This window comes from Mauremys mutica, chromosome 16, assembly GCF_020497125.1.
Source record: "Mauremys mutica isolate MM-2020 ecotype Southern chromosome 16, ASM2049712v1, whole genome shotgun sequence".
NCBI classification, from domain to species: domain Eukaryota; kingdom Metazoa; phylum Chordata; order Testudines; family Geoemydidae; genus Mauremys; species Mauremys mutica.
Genome location: NC_059087.1, coordinates 7,662,949 through 7,688,286, shown reverse-complemented (window position 1 = coordinate 7,688,286; position 25,338 = coordinate 7,662,949). Strand labels below are relative to the sequence as shown.

Here is a 25,338-nt window from a genome sequence, read left to right as displayed (position 1 = left end):
ACTCCTCCCATCGACATAGATAGTGTCTACACTGACGTACTATAGCGGAGTAGCTGTGCTGCTGTAGCATTTTAGGTGTAGACAAGCACTTAGACATGCAAATATGTTTGTATATTTATAAAAAGTGATGTCTGTAATCTATCCAATATGTAAACAGACACATTTTATAATCATTTTTAAAATTCTCGGGGAAAACAATTACTCTGTATGCCTATGGATAGCAGCTGCTTAACATTTCATTACATTTATCCATTAACCATTGGTTTTGTTTTGCTAATTTAGTGAAAATGGCATTCCAGTTACATAAACTTTTGAAGATTTCTCTTGGTAATAACTCATTAACATTCAAACAGCCAAATGCTATCCTAGCAGGTGCCACATGAGTGAGCAGGGATTCTGGCAGATGCATCTTCTGCAAAAAGAATTTTGCTGATCAGGACAAGATTCCATTGGATGGGCCTGGAAGACCCACTCAATGCATTTGTTGTGCTCAAACAGGAGATGTGTACAACTCCAGATAGCCCTAGGCAGTTTAGGATGTGTGGAGCTGGAAATGCATAGGTGGGGATATCAAGTCACTCCCAACCTGTGTGCACTGGGGTCTTCCTTGTCCAGAAAGCAGGGTGTGTGTTTATCCCAGTTACAAGGGGATCATTCCGTGACATTTCAATGGGCGGTTTTATCCCTCCAATCCCCATCTCTTCTCTGGGACCCCCATTTTATAGGTGGTGAAATGAGGCACTCAGAGGCTAAGTGACTTTCCCAAAGTCACACAGGAAGTCTGTGACAATGCAGGAAATTGAGCCTGGGTTTCCCACATCTCACCAGTGCCCCACTCACTGGGCCATCCTTCCTGTCCAGAGACGGGGTAGGGGGAATTTATCCCATAATTAATTATATTCTTCATAGAGTTTGTAAATATACAATAATAACAATCTTACCTGTTCAAGTGTGGAGCGATTACTTTCTAAACCTGCTGCACAGCTGTCATACTGAACTTTTTTTTCATCACATTCTTGGGTTAATTCCTGGTGTGAAAAGGGCAAAAGGTCGTGTAAATGAAAAACTTAAGTCTAATAACATAAGGCACCTAAGCAATGTAAGTTCTTGTCAATCTCACACTTCAACCTCAGCTATTGGCACACTCAGAGTGTCTTACATAAACCAAGCAGACATACAAGTAGAATTACAAGGATATCACTTCTAGCCCTGCATATTGGAGGATCAGTAGTATAAACTACAACATAACATACAAGTTTCCTTTTTATATTTATATCCAAAGTCTTTAACATAGTGGATTCAATTTCTAAGTTGTTCACAATGTGTCAAAGGTTTTACTTGCTCTTTAAACATTAAGCTTACAAGATAGTTTAGATTATTAATTATGTTCCATGTAAATACAATTTTGTCGACCTTTATTTACATTATAAAACAAGAATAGGTTGGCCTTGCAGAAAGAAGAAATTGATGTTGCATTAAAACTTTAGCAAACAAGCAAAGTTATCGTACTTCCCCTTACAAAGAGTACATATTGCTACTAAACCACAATTAGTTATCCTATATTTGCAGACACATGTTTTAAAATGAATTATGAAAAGAATGTATCCAAATCCTCGGCTGGTAAAAAAGGGGCAGAGCTTCATTTACTTTCTTGGAAGTGGGACAGTTTACAGCAGCTGAGGATCTGGATGCCTTTTTTTCCTTTTTCCCCCATAGCCCTGTAGCTTTCTAAAGCCAATGGATAAAATTGCCATCTTCAAAGACTGGAACACAAGATGGTATCAGTGTGTTCAGCTACAACTGCTTAATTACGATGTTTTGTTTTGTGATGATGATGTCATCACCATAGAAATGACTGTTTTGAGGGAAAAAGCCTCAGACTGAGAGTATGGCTCTCCTGTTGATTTTTAAGAGTTCCAGACCCCTTTGGCCACTTCATGTTGCAAACTGCTTTTCTCAATCAGAATTTCACCACAGTTTACCTATTCTACACCTTCCAGCTTTCCTCCAAGTTGACTGTGGTCTTGTACTAGGTAAAAGAGGTTTGTAAATCATGTATAATTGTGGTTTTGCCTTCAATACAGCTGTAAGGAGGCTCTCATGTAACTAACACGACAGTGTTATTTGTCATTAAAATCATTCTGTTTTCTGGGGGGAAATCCTCAAGGTTTATAATTAAATTGTTTAAATCCACAAGCAGGGGTACTGGAACAATGTGTATAGTGGGGGTGCTGAGAGCCATTGAACCAAACTGTAAACCCTGAATATGATGGAAACCACTTCAAGTCAGGGGGTGCTGCAGCACCCCTAGTTCCAGCACCTGTGTCCATAAGACAGTATAGACTTGTACCACCAGAGGATCTAGCTCTTTGGATTCCAACAACTAAGAATAAAACTTAAGTAACATGCATATTGCCTTAAATTTTCCTAGGGGCCTCAACTCAGCCTCTAAATCTGCACATGCAATCAGTTTTGGACACAGACTTCTGAATGGCAGTTTACAGACAGACTTATCTACAGACCTGATTCGCCACTTGTGATACCAGTTTTATGCTGCTGTAACTCTACTGAAACCAAACTCAGTTATATTGGTATAAATCTGGAGTAAAGCAGGTTGCAGATTTGCCCCTGATTTCATGGGCAAAACTGCAAAACATAATTTCGAGGTGGTGTCTGAAAATTTGTCCCACTGCACAGACAGTTCACTAATGTCTATTACACAATATATTCCTAAACATTTTTACTAACCTGGCAGTTCTGCCGCAACTGTCTCAATTCTTTGATAATTGGAGCTAAGCTTGACTTCTTATCTGCCACCATAGCATTCAGTTTTTTTACCTGATATATGAAGAAAAGGCATTACCTGAATATGTGATTAGTAAATCAGTGAGAATATTAAGAATGGGAGGTCAAAGAAAAGGAAGGAAAAGATATGGGGAGAAAACAGGTATGAGATGATAGGCAAATGATAACTAGGAAACAGTACATTTTATAATAGGGGTACCATCACAATCTACTTCAGCTCTGCTCTCATGGTTTGAATTTCCTGTTTATTCTGTATATAGATGAATTCTATCCTGCTGATTATGCAACCTAATACCTTGCTTAGATTGGAAGTTATTGTGAATAAAGGTCTCTGAACCTTTTTAGTTCAGGTGTATGGCGTGTCAAACCCTGACAAGAACCGAAAAAATGGAAAAAGTTCTAGTCAGCTTCCAACATTATTTGCATATACTGATCTATAAGGTGGGCACAAAGAGAATAGCTACAAATAAATATATATTAAATAAGAGTATCAAATCTTCTACTGATATTTCATACTGTTCTTCATCAGGATAGATACAAAATTACACATATTTACACCAAAGTTAGTCCTCTCTCCAAGGTCAAGTCTGCACTACTGCATAAGTCGATTTAACTTACATTGCTCAGGGGTGTGAAAAAGACACCTCCTGTGAGCGACGCAAATTACAGCGACCTAAGCGCTGTCCACACTGGCGCGAGACACTCTCCAGCCGACTTAGCTTCCGTCTCTCCTGGAGGTGGAGTAATTATGCTGACAAGAGAGTGCTCTTCCGTCGACAGAGAGCGTCTTCACCAGACACGCTACAGCAGTGTAGCTATGCCGATGTAGCGCTTCTAGTATAGACCTGCCCCAAGACTGTTTCTGAAAACCAGGTCTTTTGTACAGCATGTAATAAAGAGGCAGCATTTCCACGAACACAGGATCCAATCGAACGCCCACTGAACTTAATGGATGAACTCACTTCAACGGAAGTTATGTCAGGACCAGTACAAATTGCAATCTAGAGTACAAAAACCTTTTAACAGGAATAGCTTTACAATGAAGTGTTATAAAAAGGGACCATTCTGTGCAGTAAAGATAGGAAAACCTCAAACATTTATGAGGTTCAAACCTTATTTAATTTATGGCAATCTCTTGCTTCCCAAGAAACTTGTGCGATCCTCTTGCTTTCCATCAATCTAATTCCAATCCAATCCCTAGTCCTTCTTCTAACTTTAAACTGGTTAGACACCCAGCAGGTAGTCTCTCTCCTGGATTCTAACGTTATATTTTCTGCAAATGTGCTGACAGGCTGGGGCTTCCCCTGATAAAAATATATATAAATCAATCAGAGTACTCCATGTTCCTCTGTCGGGACATTCCAGAGCAGGAAATCCCTCCTGCTCCGGGGCTTCCTATTACTGGTTCAGCAACAATTAGGTTTTTGCAAGTACATTTATGATTGCTTTAGAAATTATTGTAAAACGCTTTGAAAAATAGAAATATTTTGAAATAATGAAATGATGCTGCCCAACTGTTCAAATCATATCCAGCCTTCTGGCTGAGAAGAATGCTTTTTTATTTTCATCGGTCAGTTTAAAAAGGGACCTGCAAAGTGTAAAAGAACAACCTATGCCCTTTTTTGTTGTTTCTTTACTATGTCTAAATAAAGAAGGCTTGAGAGGCTTTTAAATAAATATTTTTTTTGTAAAAAAGAATAGGAGTACTTGTGGCACCTTAGAGACTAACAAATTTATTTCAGCATGCTACTCTGAAACCTATTTTTTCTGTGTGATTTTTTCATTAGAAATTCAAGTCCTGTCTTGTCTGCAAGACTCTATGATGAGTTAAATGATGACATCACAAGATTCATGACAGTTGAAAGTTGAGCAACTGAGAGGGGGAAGGGATTAATCAGGCTGTTTAAAACTCATTATGTTTTGAGTTTGTTAACAACTATATGATTCCAGTGATTAAATCACATTTTGGAAAAGGGAGTCTTTGTTAAGTTTCAATCCCATTCCATGTTTTCAATTAAGGTGCCAATACTAACAATAGACAATGCCTGAAATCACAAAAATGTCAAACCAAGGAAGCCCAGATTTGATACCCCTGATATTTCTAAAGGAAAAACGCTCAGAAAACATTGCCCTCGCACGCACGCATCCTTTTGAAAAAGGCAGTCTTTGTACATCAAAAAGGGGCACACGCCCAATTTTACTAACTCTTCCAGGTCACCTTTGTAGCTGTACATTGCCCAAAAGTATATTGCAAAATGTATTTCTACAAACATACATTGCATTTTATTTTAAAACCTGTGCCAGAAATATTAATCCTGATTTTATTTTTTCTAAAATTAAACATCCAGCTTGCAGAAATACAATAGTTAAATTAGGAAAAATCACCATTTCAGACATGTTATCTAATGTTCGGCCCTTCATTTCATCCACCTCGCTCTTTGCTGCAGATACTCTCTCCAACTCCTCCTGCGTGTAACTGTATCCAGAGATACCCTTCTTGTCCTCAATAGCTTGCTGTGGACATAGGAAACAAATACAAAATGTGAGGACAGGTGCTGGCAGACCATGGAGTGAGTTCTCTAATGTAAGTGAAACATTGCAAGAACGCTGAAAGTGAAGCTAAGTGCTGGAATCAGTTTATTTTAAGAGTGATGAAACTCTATGACTGCCATAAGAACTAACTAAAGAATCTGCCATTCTGTTCAAATGGTAGGTTAACAACTACTTTCTGCAAGACCTCTATATGGGGCTAATTCAAAGTGAACTGAGGTCAAAAGAACGTTTCCCATTGACTTCAGTGGGTTTTGGATCAGATCTTCTATGCAGCAATTAAATATATAAAAAGAGGGATGCCTATTTTGGAGGATGTAATCTGTAGTAAATATAGCTAATTCTACAAAAAAACTACTGTATAAACGAGAACAGAATACAGTATTCTGAACTGTTTTGTAACCGTATTCTCCAATCGTGTTTTTTTACAGAAGAAAATAGCTTAAGGCAATGCCTCAATATATAAAGCTACTTTTCCCATACATTTCTTCAAAATATTTGGGATGTAATACAGTAGAGAAATTATTCGCTTAACTATTTTTTATTCTGTTCACAGTTTAACAAAACTTTACCTTTTCAGTCACACAGTGGTTACAGTAGCTGATCATTAAATATGCAAAGAAATTTAAGTTAACACAGAATGTTGAGCGACGACTCAAGCTAGTATGCAGAGCATTAATTCTCTAAAAGTGACACACATATACCAACTCCAAGTGGATCCGTCTTAAAAAACCCCATTCAACTCTAGTGGTTTTAAAAACATTAATCTTATAATATCTACAGCCACTTTGGTGTGGAGCATTTTATGGGGTTTAATAGCTGTATGGAGTTAGATATAGGCTTTGCCTTCATTGCCAAAAAAGGTGTGTTTTTTACTGCAGGATAACTAATGTACATTATCTATCCTGCCATAAAATTCTAGTGCAATTAGAATGGATGTCTATTCCCTGGAGACTTGTATTCTGTACTCATGCATATTCAGTTGCCCTTGATTGGTGTGGGAAATGCTTTTCTTCTTGTTTAGTGGTAGAAGCTGAGTTTGGCTAGTTTTCAATTTCTGAGTAATACATATTATCTAACTTACTTCAGGAACCACTGTGAAGTACATTTGCTCCTTAATGCTTGGTTGTTGTTGCTGTTTTTAAATACTATTCCAGTATCTCTGACAGCTTGTATCTGTACCTTATTGTTGATAAAGTAATTTTAAAGCCTTCAAAATATACTAAAGCTTACCTTCAACTAATTAAGGACCTAGTCCCACTTCTGTTAAAGTCAATAACATTTTTGCCAATGATTTCACTTGAGTGCAGGATTAGGCCCGTCATAGTCAAGAAAAAAAAAGTAGAGCTTGTACTACTGTCCATAAGAAACTATTTCTAGTCATGAAATATGATAGCTGAGTATAACTGGCAGATTAAAACAATTCCTATACCAAGCACGCTTTATCAGTGTTTAGCTAATAATAGTAAGAGAGCTTTAAAGATTAAAACACATTAAAAAATTCCAAACCAATTATGTCCATATCATTGTATTGATGGTTATCGCTTTGGTAGTGGCTAGCATGTATGGGAGTGGGAGAATTTTGCCTTACCAACTGTTGCTGAATAGCCTCATGACGTTGTTTTAGGAGTTCTTCTGTTCTCTGTAGGATACCGTACTCGGCTGTAATTTCTGCTATTTCTTGACGCTTCTTTTTATAAAATGTGTTCTTGCTTCGAAGTTTATTAACATATCGTTTAAACTGAAATGAGACATAACAGGGATATTTGTAATTTAATTTGAATGAAAAAAATCGCCTTATCACACTTTGTAACTGTATACAATAAACTATCCTGTTTAGATAGCATTTAGCAGAGAACTGGAAATCAGGACTCCCAGGTTCTATTTTCAGTTCTGCCAATCACTCACCATGAGATATCAGGAAAGTCAGTTCCATCTCTCTATACCTCTGTTTAGCCACCTGGAACATGGAAATCATTCATTTCTACTTACCTGCCCCACTGGGGGGCTAGAATGGCTAACTGATGCTTGAAAATTTGTGTAGACCCTTGGATAATAATGAAGTTAATATAATAGTACTTTGCACTTACATGAGAATGCCTTCCATCCAAGAACATCAAAGAGCTTTACAGAACTGAACTACATCCTTGTGAAGTAGATAATCATTATTATTCCCACTTTACAGATGGAAACTGAGACACAGAGCGATGACTTGCTCAAAGTGACAAGACATTTGTGGCAGAGCTGGGACTAGAACTCAGGTCTTCCACTATCTAGTCATGGGCTTGAGCCACAAGATTGCCCTTCCTCTCCTAAGATGAAAGGCAGTGGTAAGTATTATCATTAATCTTCCAGTTACCTCTGATTCACGTCACCGTGGCAATTATTTTTTTTTTTTAATTAAGAGTTCTATTTCCCCCCCGGAAATTTAACACACGGGAATTACAGAGTCCTATGATCCTAAAGCTCATGCTTCAAGGTTTCAGCGAGTCACCTGCAGGGGTCAGGAACGGATTCCCCCACCCCCACCCCCATGTATTCTAAGGAGTATTTAAAAAAAAATCCTCTCTCTGAAGTATCAAGGATGGCTACATCTGGAGATGGGACATTGGACGGTGTTAACCAGGGCTCTAAGGTGGCACCAAGCATAGGCGCCGACTTCTCCTCTGCCCGGTGGGTACTCCACACACCCCCCACCCCAGCCCCGTCCCTGCACCACCATCATTCCACCCCTTCCCCAAAGTCCCACTCTGTCTTTTCACACCCCAGCCCTGCCCCCTTCCTGCCCCCATTCCACCCCCTTCCCCCAAGTCCCCACCCTTGCCCTGCCTCTTCTCTGCCTCTTCCCCTGAGTGCACCGTGTCTCCACTCCTCCCACTCCCTCCTGGAAAGTCCTAAGTGTCGCCAAACAGCTGTTAGGCAGCGGGCAGGCAGGAAGCACTGGGAGGGAGGGGGAGAAGTGGGGATGCAGCACGCTCAGGGTGGGTGGAGAAGGTGGTGAGATGGGGGAGCTTGGCTACTGGTGGGTGCAGAGCACCCGCTAATTTCTCCCCATGGGTGCTCCAGCTCTGGAGCACCAATGGAGTCAGCGCCTATGGCACCAAGCATTCTCTCTCTCAGGTGCTTGGCTGGCTGGTTCTTGCTCACATGCTCAAGGTCTAACTGATCACCATATGTGGCGTTGGGAAGGAATTTCCCCCAGGTCAGTTTGGCAGTGACCTTGGGGGTTTTTCATCTTCCTCAGCAGTGTGGGGTGCAGGTCACTTGCCTGGGTATGTCTCATTTAATTATTTCCCTGCCATTGCAGGGGCCTCAAGCACTGGTGCACTTCGATTGCTGCCTCCTATTCTCTGCCTGTGGCACATAATTGTCAAGTCTCCTGAGGGCTGTAATACTTTGGTCTGATTTTGGTTGTTGGGATCATGTGCAGTGCTGGTGGTGGCTTGTGACATACAGGAGGTCAGACTGGTGGTCCCTTCTTAGCTTGAACTCACAGAGTTCTCAATTATGATGGGAAAGGGCAGAAAAATGCTAAGAGAAAATTGAGACAGGCCATAGGGAAAAGATTCTTAATTTAATTACTGGTTGTAAGTAGTTAAAATACTGATCTCTTTTAATGTCAACCTCCGTGTACCCAGCTGAAGGACTGTCACACACAGAACTAGCATAAAAGGCACACAGCTAGAACTAGTGAACAGTAGTTCAATTTTTGCGTATTAAAAAGTAAAGCATAATAATCCAGAGCCTTACAGATCATTACCTTTACTTAACCTGTCTCTCAATTCTTACGCGTTCAATTTGATATACGGTACCCCTGAAAAATCAGGCCCATGGTGTCTCTTAAGTTAAACGCAGAAGAACTGAGGCTCTTTGAATTACTAACTTTTTTTTTAATATAGTTCCTAAACTTTCTCTTATCTCTAAGTTTTCCCATTTATAAAATGAGGTTAGCTCTTATTGATACACTTCACAGGGATGTTATGAGGCAAAAATCATTGACATTTGTAAAGTGCTTTTAGATCCACAGGTGGAGAGCAAGGAATTCAAAACAAATAAAATACGCTATGATAATTTAGTGTAAAACAGGTTTCAAAATGTTCAGCTGGGATAAAGTCATTATTGTAGAATTAGTGCATTCTATTAACAAAGAATCACAAGAAAATGTCAGCAGTCCTAGTATCACAGATACAATTTTAAACTTTAAAATGAAGATGCATGAAAGTACCTAGCTTGTGAGCGAATTTCCCTGTTGAAGAATAATGCATAAAACTGATGTGACTACAGCCTAAGAACCCTTAGAGTAACTATGTTCTATAAAAAGTGTCCTGGGCAAAATGCCCAAAATGAAATCCACCCTGTTCATCTGCCATCCTGTGCAATATCTAGGCCAAAGCTTTTTCTATCTTGCTATGCTCCAGAACTATTTTTAAAGACAAAAGCTATAAACGTTTTTCGTGAAAGAACAAACCCACAAATTACTCAATGTGCTCTATGCAGATTGGACTATGTGTGGCTTTAGAATACCATTTTACATTGTGCGTATTACCTAGGACAAGGATAGACAAGGTCACAAAAGTCATAGCACTAACAGTAAAGCAGCAGTTTTGTTACAATAAAGACCTCAGTACAATTGTAATGTTGTTGTTGCAAGTTTAAATATCCCGTTAATTAGCAAAAGAAACACATCCCTTCAGTTTATACAGACTAGAAAAAAATGTTTTATCACTTGTGCAAACACTGAATTTTCTGTGGTTTTCAAGCTATTACAGAAGATACTTTGTCACAAAATAATCAGACATAATTCCAACTAACACAGACCAATATAACAAAAAACATAACATGGATTGCCCTCCTCTCTCTTGATGGAGCAGTTCCAGTGATATTTCATTTGGACAGTAGAATATAGTAAAGAATTATGTAAGAGAAGAAACTTTTTTCACATGTGACTGTAGACAGCTGTCAGAGCTGAATGATTTTCTGTCAGTTTACCCCAGGGTTGAAAGCAAGCTATTATTCTCCTCACTTCCATAACTACTTTTAAGGTCTTGAAAATAGCCTGAGTGGGAGACACAGTATTTGCATATTCAGTATTTTGCCAAGCACAATCTACTTAATAATGGAAATCAAAGGACCCTGTTGATTAAAGAACTGATTCCACAGATGTTCTATTATTAGCGGACTGAGTCTGGGCCATATAATAAGCAACCAGCCAAAACCAAAAAAAATTGACAAAACCTTCAGATAGGGACATGTGGACAGGGTTGCAATTCCATCCACTTTAGGACAAGCAAATCTGGCTCTAATATAGTGCAATCTCCTGGTTTATAAACACATATTTTGGTTTTTACATTATTCTAGTTACATGAAACTGTAAAACAAAATATAAGCAATAGTAGCAAGATGACAATGTTCTGTAGATAATGAATCAAATAGCCTGGCAGAATTTCTACAGACTTAGTCTTCTCCAAATGTAATTTAAAAACTCTCCTAAATCCAGGGCCAAATTCAGTTCTAGCTCAGCAGGTGCAACTCTGTTTAAATCTAACTGGAAAGGAGCTCATGGCAGACTTACCAGATCTGTGGCAGCCCAGGTGCCCCCTAGCCCAGCAGCCATGAATCAAACCAAGAGAGCCCCAAAATCAGGGAATTTATGACTAGTCTAATTGCAAATTACCAAGCCTTTCAAATGTGTGAAAGCATACTAGGGCATTTCAACTATGTAAAAGGTTGTTACAAGGAGGAGGAAGAAAAACTGTTTTTCTTAACCTCTGAGTATAGGACAAGAAGCAATGAGCTTAAATTTCAGCAAGGGAGGTGTAGGTTGGACATAAGGAAAAACTTCCTAACTGTCAGAGTGGTTCAGCACTGGAATAAAATCAGTCCCTGGAAAAATCATGGAGCAGGTCCTCAAGAAATCAATTCAAGAGCACTTAGAGGAGAGGAAAGTGATCAGGAACAGTCAGCATGGATTCACCAAAGGCAAGTCATGCCTGACTAACCTGATTGCCTTCTATGAGGAGATAACTGGGTCTGTGGATGAGGGGAAAGCAGTGGATGTGTTGTTCCTTAACTTTAGCAAAGCTTTTGATACGGTCTCCCACAGTATTCTTGCCAGCGAGTTAAAGAAGTATGGGCTGGATGATTGGACTATAAGGTGGATAGAAAGCTGGCTAGATCATCGGGCTCAACGGGTAGTGATCAATGGCTCCATGTCTAGTTGGCAGCCGGTTGCAAGTGGAGTGCCCCAAGGGTCGGACCTGGGGCCGGTTTTGTTCAGTATCTTCATTAATGATCTGGAGGATGGCGTGGACTGCACTCTCAGCAAGTCTGCAGATGACTCTAAACTTGGAGTGGTAGATACGCTGGATGGTAGGGATAGGATACAGAGGGACCTAGACAAATTAGAGGACTGGGCCAAAAGAAACCTGATGAGGTTCAACAAGGACAAGTGCAGAGTCCTGCACTTAGGACGGAAGAATCCCATTCATTGTTACAGACTAGGGACCGAATGGCTAGGAAGCAGTTCTGCAGAAAAGGACCTAGGGGTTACAGTGAACGAGAAGCTGGATATGAGTCAACAGTGTGCCCTTGTTGCCAGGAAGGCTAACGGCATTTTGGGCTGTTTAAGTAGGGGCATTGCCAGCAGATCGAGGGATGTGATAATTCCCCTCTATTCGACATTGGTGAGGCCTCATCTGGAGTACTGTGTCCAGTTTTGGGCCCCACACTACAAGAAGGATGTGGAAAAATTGGAAAGAGTCCAGCGGAGGGCAACAAAAATGATTAGGGGGCTGGAGCACATGACTTTTGAGGAGAGGCTGAGGGAACTGGGATTGTTTAGTCTGCAGAAGAGAAGAGTGAGGGGGGATTTGATAGCTGCTTTCAACTACCTGAAAGGGGGTTCCAAAGAGGATGGATCTAGATTGTTCTCAGTGGTACCTGATGACAGAACAAGGAGTAATGGTCTCAAGTTGCAGTGGGGGAGGTTTAGATTGGATATTAGGAAAAACTTTTTCACTCAGGGAGTGGTGAAGCATTGGAATGGGTTACCTAGGGAGGTGGTGGAATCTCCTTCCTTAGAGGTTTTTAAGGTCAGGCTTGACAAAGCCCTGTCTGGGATGATTTAGTTGGGAATTGGTCCTGCTTTGAGCAGGGGGTTGGACTAGATGACCTCCTGAGGTCCCTTCCAACCCTGATATTCTATGTCATAAGGTGCCACAGGACTCTTTGTCGCTTTTTACAGATCTAGACTAACATGGCTACCCCTCGGATACTTAAGTAACACATTCCCTTTATATGGTTACGTCATGTGGCTTTTGACCTAGCACCTCTTACAATTCTCAGTGTATTTGGGATATTTGACACAATCAGAGCAGTCCTCGGAAGGGCAGTGTATCATAAACGAACAGACAACATTTCTAAGTCTTTGTTTTTAAAGAACTATATTCTTAGGAACATAAATGGTGATCTTCATTCCCTCCTATTTCTTTGCTTCCTCTCTTTTCATAACACTGGCATACAATATACTCTAATTCTCTATAAACTATGCCCATTATATGTACGATACACAGTTTAGGGCTTGATCCTGCAAAGTGCTCAGCATTCTGGCCCCCATTTTGCAAACACAAGTACATTCTTAACTTTAAGCACAAGTAGTTCCATTGACTTCAACAGCAGTACTAACATACTTACAGCTACGAATATACTGAAGTGCTCTGCAAGATTGAGCCCTTCACAAACAGCATAATTAGTTCAGGTTTTCTTCTAGATTTCTTTCAATAACCAAAAGTGTCAATCATAAATTTAAACAACTCACAATATTTGGTGTTTTTCTTTAAGATCCTGCTTGTGGAGTCATGTTATAAGTTTCTAGCCATCATAGGTTGCAGAGAAAAGCCTGATAACCCTAAAGGTCCAAAAATCCAGCAGGAAAAAAACAACAACAAAAGACAATCCAAAATATTTATTTTAAAAATCTCATTATTTTTAAGCCAATCCCATGATTTTTGAGTGCTTGGGATTATGAGTTTATAAACATGATGGGACGTATTTTGTACTGATTTACCCTGGGCAGTTCCAGTGAAGTAGGAAATGGTGTAAATCAGAGCAGAACTTGGTGGCCTATCAGGGTTAAGAATTTTATTTTCTACTTTATCATTAATACTGTCATTGACTTAATATTTATTAATATTTAAAGATTTACTAGATAAAAACCTTTCAGATGTTGCAAGGCACTAGTTTATTTGGGTATCCTCTATCATATAAACAGGAAAAAGAACAAAAGAATGGAGATTTCACAAACTCCTTACTCCAGGATTAACAGCAGCAAACATTGAAAAGATGAAAGGAGAGGCTAGTTTTCTTTTGGGGGTGGGGTGAGGTGAAACAAATCCACAAATTAATCCCTTACTTTTGTGGCAATCATGTGGGGATATCATTTTGGATGCATCATATTAAAAATATTCCTTTTTGCAGAAACTCAATGTAGAAAACAAGGTATTAAATGTGAAGAAAAGATTTTAGCAGCAGTTATATCGAAAACCAACTAAATTATTAATAATTAAGAACACCTGGATAATATTAGGTCAATCTAAACCCTAAAAAGGGACTTTTCCTTCTGAAATTAAGAATTGTATGTGATTCTGAACAAGCAGTTTTGTTAATACTGGGACACTATCATTGTCTCAGTACGCCAGCCATAGAAAATCTTAGCCAAATCGGTGTACTGAGAATCAAGGAGCAGATGGTTAATTTTCTAGCCAGTCCAATTAACATGATAAAGGCCTTGCAAGCAATTAAAATTCAGTCAGGGAAAGTTCCTGGGCATGACAGGTTTTCAATAATCTTTTATCAGATCTCTGTGTTTGAGCCAGTATAGATATTTTTACATATAACTAATGACTCATATACTTAGGACAAACTTTTAGAGAGAAGCCAATTATTTTGGTATATTAAAAGGAAAATTATCCTACAGTCTGCTCATCAGACAGACCAATCACAGAAGTTATTCATTAATGTTGACTAGCAGGTTTCTTCTAAGATGCTTGCTGCTGGGCAGGAAGAGATATTACAGCAGCCATCACTAATAATTTGTACCAATCCGAATATATTTAATGAAAGAGTGTTTCCAGTTATCACTGAAAACATGGAGATCAATAAGATTAATGCTTTATTCATGCCTGTGGGTGCTGAAAGAGCATTCAGTTGTGTGAAGCCATATTTTAAGTCTGACTCACAACATACATTGGGTTTCAGTGGTGGTTAATGTCTTACAGCAAGAGCTTTTGGCTTCAGTGACAATTCTACAGACTTGCCATCTTTGTACTCTCAGTGGGATTGACTGTAACATCCATCCCTCCTGTTTAATTTATTTATAGAACCTTTGGCAGAAAGGATTAAAACCTTTCTCCAGTATTTCACTTGGTAGTTAAGAGAAAAAGATGGTTGCATAATGGTGGGAAAAATATATCCCAGGTCCCTGCTTAAACCCATTAACGCCTAAACTGCCAGCTCCTTGATGACCAGACTTTTAAAGTTATCTGGAATTGCTAACAGAAGTTTGTTTTTTGATGGACTCACACTGACTAGGACACTTTTGGGGCAGAATGATCTACAGTCAAAGGCCTCTTTTTTCTTCTGATATTTGCAAACAAAATATTTCTGTTTGAGAGAGAGAGAGATTTGTATGTAAAAATAACTCACCAACCAAGCAAGTTGCTTAACTCAACTACATGTTTAAAAATCCATGAGATGTCCTAGGCTACATTCTCAACAACATGTTCTTTTCGACTTCATCCACTATGGGTGAACCCAGCTTTGATCCTATTTAATTCTGATACCCTGGGAAAGTCTAGGCTCCTGGGGTCCTACGTTGAACTTTGAAAAGTACGATGTGCTGTGAAAAGAGCTAAAAATATCACAGGTTTACCTAGGATCACTTGTAATTGAACCATCTACCCTTCTAAGTGTCAAAATTTGATTCCCTAATTTTCAGGATCTGACAGCTGCAGCTAACAGCTTGCCAGCTTTGCCCCTATGTTCATTGTACTTCTGTTTGAAGTACATAAAAGATTTCACAATCCCTGCAGCAGACAGACAATTTAGCTCTAACATTTTGTAGTTTGGTATCAAATGAATTGGTCACTCCCTGCTGTTGCCTGTAAATTCCATCCGGCTGTGCAACTTCTTGAACTAGTTGTTACTGGAAAACTGTATGTTCCTTTTCATGATTAGACGAGAAGGCAAAACACTAGCTCCCAAAAACATAAGCCAGGATTGACCTTTCAGTGGATGAAGAGCTAAGAAGATCTCAACTGGAGATACAATTGTTGGTCTGAGAATCCAGGCAAAGAAGATATTAATTTGAATGCCAAATCCAGCGAGTGCCATGCCATAAGGGGATACAGCAGCACGAGAGAGAGCAATTTGATAATAAATTATTAAAGATGTAAGATCACAAACATTAATGCCTAAGTATAAGAGAAAAAGAACATGTTGATTTTATTATAGGACTTGGGAAGAAGATAGTTCTGTTAATAGCTAGCCTCATCATTCAGACTGCATTTAATCCCTTTAAAAATCATGTACAAATACAAAATGAAGAGGTGGAGATGTATGTCCCTGTGGGCATTCCACTTCAGCTGCGCATGCATCATGTGCCTTTGATAGGCGATTTTTCATAGCAGTGCCCATTTGGCCCATGAATGGGCCCTATATATCCTTGTGCCCCATACTGAGGCTATATAGGGCTGTGTGGGCGAACCACCCTCAGTTCTCTCTCTACCACAAAGTCCCACAGGGGAAACGCCAAAGCAAAGGGGAGGAGGGTGGTAATGAAGTATGCATAGGGACACACGTCTCAAAGAACTCCAGTTATTGCACAAGGTAAGTAATCTCTCCTTCTTCTTCTAGTGTCCCTGTGGGTGCTGTACTTCAGGTGAATCCCAACCAATAACCCCTTAAGGAGGTTGGAGTTTTGGAAGAGTCCATCACAGAATAACTACAGGTTTCAGAGTAGCAGCCGTGTTAGTCTGTATCTGCAAAAAGAACAGGAGTACTTGTGGCACCTTAGGCCTTGTCTACACTACAGGACTATTTCGAATCTACTTAATTCGAATTTGTGGATTCGACCTTAATAAGTCGAATTTGTATATCCATACTAAATACACAAATTCGAACTTCTGAGTCCACATTCACGGGGCCAGCTTCGACTTTGGAAGCGGTGCACTGTGGGAAGCTATCCCACAGTTCCCGCACTCCCCGCTGCCCATTGGAATTGTGGGATTTCCCCCCAATGCATGCTGGGGGGAAAAATGTGTCGTCATTGAACCGTCAATCCCGCCCTCCCTCTCTTCCTTGAAAGCGCCGGCGGGAAATCTGTTCGCGCCCTTCTCTGGTCGGTTACAGCGCGGACGCCACAGCACTGCGAGCATGGAGCCCGCTGCGATCATCGCTGCACTTATGGCCGTTGTCAACTCCTCGCACGTTATCGTCCACCTCTTCCACAGTCAGATGCTGAGAAACCGGGCGAGGAGGCTCCGGCAGCACGGTGAGGAGAGTGGCGCAGACCTCTCACAAAGCAGGGTACGCCGGGCAGTGGAGATCATGGTGGCAATGGGTCAAGTTCATGGTGTGGAACGGCGATTCTGGGCCCGGGAAACAAGCACAGACTGGTGGGACCGCATAGTGCTGCAGGTCTGGGATGACACAGAGTGGCTGCGAAACTTCAGGATGCGTAAGGGCACTTTCCTTGAACTGTGTGACTTGATGTCCCCTGCCCTGAAGCGCCAGGACACAAGGATGCGAGCAGCCCTGACTGTGCAGAAGCGAGTGGCCATAGCCCTCTGGAAACTTGCCACGCCAGACAGCTACCGGTCAGTAGCGAACCACTTTGGCGTGGGCAAATCTACCGTGGGGATTGCTGTCATTCAAGTAGCCCACGCAATCGTTGAGCAACTGCTCTCAAAGGTAGTGACTGTCGGAAATGTCCAGGTCATCATAGATGGCTTCGCCGCGATGGGATTCCCAAACTGCGGTGGGGCTATAGATGGGACTCACATCCCTATCCTGGCACCAGCCCACCAGGCCAGCGAGTACATTAACCGAAAGGGCTACTTTTCAATGGTGCTGCAAGCTGTGGTGGACCATAGGGGACGTTTTACCAACATCAACGTCGGGTGGGCGGGCAAGGTTCATGACGCGCGTGTGTTCAGGAACTCTGGTCTGTTTAGACGCCTCCAGGCAGGCACTTTCTTCCCGGACCACAAAATAACGGTTGGGGATGTGCAGATGCCTACAGTGATCCTCGGGGACCCGGCCTACCCGCTAATGCCCTGGCTCATGAAGCCCTATACAGGCGCCTTGGACACTGAAAAGGAACTCTTCAACTACCGGCTGAGCTAGTGCAGAATGGTGGTGGAGTGTGCTTTCGGACGTCTCAAGGGGAGATGGCGGAGCTTACTGACTCGCTCTGACATCAGCGAAAAGAATATCCCCGTAGTTATTGCTGCTTGCTGTGTGCTCCACAATCTCTGTGAGAGCAAGGGCGAGACCTTTTTGGCCGCTTGGGAGGTTGAGGCAAATCGCCTGGCTGCTGTTTACGATCAGCCAGACACCCGTGCTGAGAGAATATCCCAGCGGGAAGCGATATGCATCAGGGAGGCTTTGAAAGCGAGTTTCCTCGCAGAGCAGGGTAACCTGTGACTGTCCACTTGATTTTAAGAGAGCCTGATCATAAACCAAGTTTTCCCCACTTCCCAAGGACGTTTTAAAACTAAGGACATGTTTTAGTAATTAATAATAAATCTTTCGTTGACTTTGCATTTCTGTTTCTTCGTTGAAACATGGAAGCATTCTGTGCTGGTTAAGGTGTGCACTGATGGGTGGGTTTGCAGGAAGGGGCGAGGGGTGCCGTCCTTGGATAGGGGTTACCATGACGGCTGTGGGTTTGGGCGTTGGAAGGGGTGAGGGGTGTGGGGGAAGGGTGAGTATCTGCCCCTGGATGAGGTCTCTTTTTGGGGCTCGGGGCACCGGGGAGGATCGTGACTACGGTCCAAATGCATGTGAAGGGAAGCCTGCCTTTACATTCGGGGATGTCAGGCACCAGGACCCTACACATCAAGGAAAGACCCGGGGCAGCATACACCACACAGACTGTCCCTGGTGCCTAGTGACTGCAGTCTGTGTGTGCCCTGCAGTTGACCCTGCCCCCAAGTCTGTACCCTGGTAATGTGGGCTATGCACTGCAATTAAAAATCCCCCCCCCCACACACAAAGTCTTCTGACACGAGAAACGTGACGGAAACAGTGAGTAACAGCAAACCGCTTTTAATAATGTTATACACAGTGGGGGGTTGAAACTTGGATTTGGGACTGGGTGATCCTGTAAGGGAAGAACTTCTACAGATTTACAGCGCGAGAGGTGTCTTGTACATTAGCGCTCTGCTGCGGTGCAGTGACAGTTCTCACGGCCCCTACCGCCCCTCCTTCTTGTCACTTTGGGTGAGGGGGGGACAGGACTTCTTGGCGTTGGAGGGCGGTTGCAGATGCACTGCAGGGGGGCTCTCTCCTCCTGCCTGCGGTCTTGCAGAACATCTACAAGGCGCCGGAGCGTGTCCGTTTGCTCCCTCATTAGACCAAGCAGCGTTTGAGTCGCCTGCTGGTCTTCCTGCCGCCACCTATCCTCCCGTTCCAGGTGTGTGCGATGCTGCTGACACAGGCTCTCCCTCGAATTTCTCTGCTCTTGGTGCTACGCTGTGGAGCTGGGCATCAGTTCCTGGAACATGTCGTCCCTTGTCTTTTTCTTTCGGCGTCTAATCTGAGCCAGCCTCTGCGAGGGGGATAGCGGGGCAGTCCGTGAAGGAGCCGAAGCTGTGTGATGCGAAAAAGTAGGTGATTTCCTTGAACAAATACATGTTTGCCAACAGTAAACACAGTCTAGTCATTTTCAGTTAAGAAGACCAAACAGGGAACCAAGTCTCAGGAGATCTCGGAACTAGTCCGAGATTTCGGACTACGCTCTCATTGGCGGCGCGATTGCACTGGATAGCGCACAAGCGAGGAGAGACAGCTGCATCCCTCTTGCACAAAGTCCTGGTAAGCCTTACAGTACAGACTGCTTATCAGATAGTGCTTAGCTGTGCTCTCCTGCTGGAGGCAATGTGCAAAGCAGAAAAGATGAGCGTTATGCGGCATCTCCCGCCAGTGACCGCGAAAGACCCCTGTATGCTTTTCCTCTGAGTCCTGGAACACGTGGCTGTTAAGCGAGGGTCATTCTTATGCAAAGTAAAACTCTGTTAAGCGAGGGTCATTCTTATGCAAAGTAAAACTCTGTTAAGCGAGGGTCATTCTTATGCAAAGTAAAAGTCTACCATGCACAATAGTAACAGTACACTAATTCCACTAATTAGATGCAGCACTTCCACAACGACATCACCCTGAGGCGTGTCAGGCGCACACAGAGAGAGCGGATGTTAATAGAAGCCCTGCACAGACCAGGACCCTACGCTGCCATGCTCGTAGAGGCGATGGTCCCCCTCTACCTGAGGATGGCATGGCGCGGAAGAGTGTGCTTCAACGGAGCACCCAATAAAGCACCTCTCCCAAGAAACCTCTTGCTGAGGCTTTTCCAGCTGCTCTCTGAGAGCTTTTTTGAAATATCCCCAGAGGACTATTGCTCCATTGCTGTTTGTGTAGACCTGCTGTTTGTTTAGTTTCATATTTAAAAATGTTTATATAGTATTTCTATTTTTTATATAAATCCCTGTTTCTTAAAAAAATAAATGTTTCCCTGTTTGTAGCACTTACCGCCTGATCCTTCCCCTGATTCCGAGTCCTGGTTAACGGGCGGGGACGGTTGGTAGGGGATCTCTGTGAGGGTGATGAAGAGATCCTGGCTGTCAGGGAAAGCGGGAGTGGGTTCGATGTCGCCTGCGCCGTCCTCTAAAGACCCTTCCTCATCTTCCCCATCGGCGAACAGGGAGGGGGAACTGTCCCGGTACACTATTCCGTCCTCGGAGTCCACCGTCACTGGTGGGGCACTGGTGGCAGACCCACCTAGAATGGCATGCAGTGCCTCGTAGAAGCGGCATGTCTGGGGCTGGGCTCCGGAGCGTCCGTTTGCCGCTCTGACTTTTTGATACCCTTGTCTTAGGTCCTTCACTTTCACGCGGCACTGCATCGCATCCCGGCTGTATCCTTTGTCTTTCATGGCTTTAGAGACCTTCTCGAAGGTCTTCGCGTTCCGCTTGTTGGAGCGCAGCTCCGAGAGCACAGACTCCTCGCCCCACACAGCGATCAGATCCTGGACTTCCCGGTCAGTCCATGCTGGGGACCTCTTTCTATTCTGGGATTGCCCGGACTCCTCTGCTGGAGAGCTCTGCATCGTTGCAGGTGCTGCGGAGCTCGCCCCGATGTGCAACCAGAACGTCAGATTCAAACCGCCCAGACAGGAAAATGAATTCAAATTTTCGCGGGTCATTTCCTGTGTGGCTGGCCAGAGAATCCAAGCTCGGACTGCTGTCCAGAGCGTCAACAGAGTGGTGCACTGTGGGATAGCTCCCGGAGCTGCTAAGTTCGATTAGCATCCACACCAAGCCTAATTCGAGCTAGCAAGTGCGAATTTAGCGTTACTCCACCTGCCGGGGTGGAGTACCAAATTCGAACTAAAGAGCCCTCTAGTTCGAATTAAATGGCTTCCTGGTGTGGACGGTTGAGCGGTTAGTTCGAATTAACGCTGATAAATTTGAATTAAAGTCCTAGTGTAGACCAGGCCTTAGAGACTAACAAATTTATTTGAGCATAAGCTTTTGTGGGCTACAGCCCACTTCTTCGGATGCCATCTTCTTTGGCTGTAGCCCACGAAAGCTTATGCTCAAATAAATTTGTTAGTCTCTAAGGTGCCACAAGTACTCCTGGTCTTTTGGCAGAATAACTACATCGCCTACTGCAGCATCTGATCTTGCAGCATGAACCAAGCATACTGGGTGGAAAACAAATGCACCAACAATCATGTTGCAGATTTCAGCAACTAAAATGTCCTTGAGTATGGCTACAGATGCAGATTGTGATTTAGTAGAATGTCCAGTCACTTGTTGGGGAGCTAGAACCACAGCAGAACCATAAACAGGCAATAATGCATCCAGAGATCCAGTTAGAAAGTCTCTGAGTGAAGATAAAGAACCCACTAGACTTAACTGTAATAGAAACAAAGAGTCTAGGAGTCTTCCCGAATGGCCTAGTTCTGTCCAAGTAAAAGGCTGATGGGCTCTTAACATCTAGCGTATACAAGGTAGATTCCTGTGTAAATTGATGTAGCTTAGGAAAGAAAACTGGAAGGTTGAATAGTTTGGTTAATGTGAAACTCAGAAGAAACCTTAGGTAAAATTTTTGGATGGAGTTGTAATGATACCTTCTCCTTGGAGAACACAATAAATGCAGAGCCTGCCATTAGAGTCCCCATTTCCCCAACCCTTTGAGCAGAAGTGATGGCCATCAAAAAGGTGAGCTGGTTAAGAACAAAGTTGAGATCCCAAAGTGGTATAGGGGTTCTAATCTGCAGAAAAAGATTCATAAGGCTTTTCAGGAATCTCGTTGTGATTGGATGAGTGAACATTAAGAAACCTTGTACTGGCATGTGGAAAGCTGTTATTGACACTAAGAACTCACAGAAAGCCCTGACATTTCCAACTCCAAGAAGTAATCCAGGACTGTGGAAAAAGACGAGTGGGCAGGTGTAAGGTGGTGCCGGTTACACCAGAGATGATATCGTCTCCATTTCTGAAAATAAGTGTATCTTGTAGATTCCTTTCTGCTAGTTAAAAGTACATTTTGTACTCCTGACAAACACAGGCCAACTCTTAAACCCAAGAGACATTGAGAAACAATGTTTGTAGTTGTAGAACATTCAGAGTGGTGTGAAGTGTTTGACTTGCATCCTGAGACAACAGTCAAGGATTGCTCGGGAACCACCATGGAGGGCAAGAGTTGTGTTTGATGAGGTAAGGAAACCAAACCTGTCTTGGCAAAGCTGGTGCAATCAAAATGAGCTTGGCTTGGCCCTGCTTGATCTTGATGAGGACTTTTAAAGCAGTGGAGCTAGAGGATATGCATGCAATGAAGAAAGCAACTTCTAGAGATTGGGGATCGAGTCCTCGTTTAGAACAGAATTTCCTGCCCTTTGCGTTGGCTGCCATGGCTAAAAGGTTAACCTCTCGAAATTCCCAAGTTAGGAAGCCAAGTCCCATTCGTAATTTAGGGAGAAATGTCTGCTGAGGTTGTCTGTCCATGGTGTTTTGTAAACTCATGAGGTAAGAAGCTGAGATGATTATTTGGCTGGCTATGAATAAGTTCCAACACTTTATCGCTTTGGTACAGAGCGAGGGGGAAGGTGCTCCACTCTGATGAGTGATATAATACATGCAAGTTATGTTGTCTGTCATGATCTTGATGGTCTTGTTTTTGAGTAGGGGAAGAAAGAGAAGACAAGCATTTCTGACCGCTCTTAACTCCAATAGATTGGTGTGCAGGTGTTGTCCTGTTGTGAGCATTTGCCTTGGACTGTGTGAGGACTCAAATGTGCTCCCCATCCCAAGAGGGAAGTGTCTGATGTTAACGTGACCATAGGGGAATTGTGGTTCAATGGGACTCCTGCACAAACATTGGAAGGATTCTTCTACCAGGTGAGTGCCTGAAGGACTCAGCTGGGTACAGACACCTGTTTCATCAGATTGTTTTCTGGGTACACAACTGTCGTGAGCCACCCCTGGAGACATCAAAGATGCAACCTAGCATTTTGTGTCACAAAAACGCAAGCTGCTATGAGTCCCAGCATGTCCTTGGCAGGCCTGAGCTGCACTCTTTGGATAAAGTTCTTTAGAACAAGGAACCTGTCAGCAGGGAGGTAAGCTCTGCCCTTTATTGAATCCAAAAACACTCCTATAAACAGTATTTGCTGTGTAGGAATCAAGATTGATTTCAAGATTTATCTATAGGCCTAGACTTCAAAATTGCGAAGTTGTTGTTTGACCAGCCAACCACACCTCCTGATAAGATCAACCTTTGAGGAGCCAGTCGTCGAGGTAGAGAAAGATTATTATTCCTAGATGACGGAGGTACGCAGCTACAACAGCCATGATTTTTGAGAAGTCCCTTGGGGTGGAAGACAGGATGAAGGGTAGGACCTGGTACTACTAATAATTGTGATCAAATGTGAAATGAAGAAATCTTTTGTGAGAGGGATGAATAACTACATGGAAGTAGTCATCTTTGAGGTCAAGGATCTCAAACCAGTCCCTGGATTCCAGAGAGGGAATTATACCTAGTAGGGACACAATCCTGAATTTCAGATGTCTTAAGATGCTTGTTCAATTGTCTGAGATCTAGTACTGGCCTCCAATTCCCATTTTTCTTGGGTATCAGAAAATATCTTAAGTAGAACCCTTTTCCTCTGGTTGAAATAGAACTGGTACTCTGGTCCCTAGTCTTAGGAATGATGAGATCTCCTGTGTCGGTAGATGATTGTGAGAAGTACGGGTACTTGAAGAGAGATGGGAAAAAGGGGTGGGACAGTGGGATGGGGGTAAATCAGATATTATAACCTGATGTAATGGGCTCTAGTACCCATTTGTCCGATGTTACAGCCTCCCATGTTTGATGGAATAGAGAGAGATGATGCCTAAATTGAGCAAGGAGTGGCTGTGCCATGCAGCTGAGAAATTCTGATTATTTTGTGGTTTGGACTCTTGACCAAACCATCACAACTGGTGTTTGGATGATGTTGATGCAGTCAAGGCACTTGCAGGCTTCTTTTTAGAAAATCTTAACTTCTTAACTGGTGGTTCTGGTGGCCTATGTAAGGCTGAAAATTGAGCAAGATGGGATCTTGACACCAACTGGGACCTGATAAATTTTCTCTTAATTGTAGGTGTGTATATCCCTAAAGACCTAAATGTGCCCTGGAATCCTTTAGTGTATGAAGCAAGTTGTTTGTGTTGTCTACAAAGAGCTTGTGCTCTCTACATGTAAATCTTTCATAGCTGATTGTACTTCCTGGAGAAACCAGACAACTGAAGCCAGGAAGCTCATTTCATTACTACTGTGGTGGAAATAGACCTAGCTGCAGTATTCACTGCACCAAGTGAATCCTGCAGAGATGTCTTTGCCAAGAGCTGACCTTCTTTTATGATGTTGCTAAACTGTTCTCAGTGTTCCTGTGGTAAATGGTCAATAAAAGCATTAAACTTCTCATAGTTCAGGTATTCATATTTTAACATTAGTGCCTGGTAATTGAATCTCCTGAACTGTAACATTGCCAAAGGGTAGCTTTTACATCCCAAAAGGTCCAGAAATTTCTGGTCCTTATATGGGGTAGCTTTTTGGGCATGTTGCCTGCTCCTTTCATTCACTGCATCCACGACCAGAGAATTTGGTTCTAGGTGAGAAAATAAAAATTCAGAATTCCTGTCCAGGATGTAGTATTTTTTAATGTCCTGCTTGCAAGGGATGGTGGGGGCATTGCTGGAGTTTGCCAGATGGTCTTGGCTGGCTCAAGAAGGCCTTCATTAATTGGCAATCTGTCCAGGAGTTTGATGGGAATTCTGGACTTTTTTCAGGGGAATTTGCAGGGTGTCAGCAACCAACTTCATCAGGTTCTGGAATTGCCAAAAGTCATCAGTTAATGATGGCAGTGGTGGCATTACTGCCGCCTCAGATGATGACGAAGATATACTTCTAAGCAAAGGTAACCTCCTTGTCTGATCTTGCTCCTCAAAGGTCTCACCTGCTGACTGAGAGGGGTGGGGAGGGACGGACAGTACCGAGGCCTTCTAAGTTCCTTATTGGACTGAATCGGGGCCCCTCAAAATTGGTGGTGGTACACTGCCCATGGATCCCAGTAAAGCCAATGAAGAGGACTATAAAGCATGCGGGGAGGTATCCTTTGTTGGCTGTCCCAAGTGTTAATAGGCAGGCGTCTGATATCCTGCC

General features: G+C 42.6%; 2 protein-coding genes across 5 annotated transcripts in view; one reads left to right on the top strand and one right to left on the bottom strand.

Annotated features, from left to right (window-relative positions):
• IFT81 (intraflagellar transport 81) overlaps window positions 1–25,338 on the bottom strand; it is a 67,647-nt gene that overhangs the window by 9,075 nt on the left and 33,234 nt on the right. For all 4 annotated transcript variants that reach the window (XM_044989911.1, XM_044989909.1, XM_044989910.1 and 1 more), the window contains 4 exons: window positions 6,947–7,096; window positions 5,191–5,319; window positions 2,749–2,838; window positions 942–1,028 (listed from right to left, as the gene is read on the bottom strand). In XM_044989911.1, coding sequence (XP_044845846.1) covers window positions 942–1,028; window positions 2,749–2,838; window positions 5,191–5,319; window positions 6,947–7,096 — 456 coding nt within the window. The remainder of the gene's footprint in view (window positions 1–941; window positions 1,029–2,748; window positions 2,839–5,190; window positions 5,320–6,946; window positions 7,097–25,338) is intronic.
• Window positions 7,551–25,338, top strand: part of P2RX7 (purinergic receptor P2X 7) — an 81,743-nt gene continuing 63,955 nt past the window's right edge. The window contains exon 1 of the mRNA XM_044989917.1: window positions 7,551–7,685. The gene's annotated coding sequence lies outside the window, so the exon portion shown is untranslated. The remainder of the gene's footprint in view (window positions 7,686–25,338) is intronic.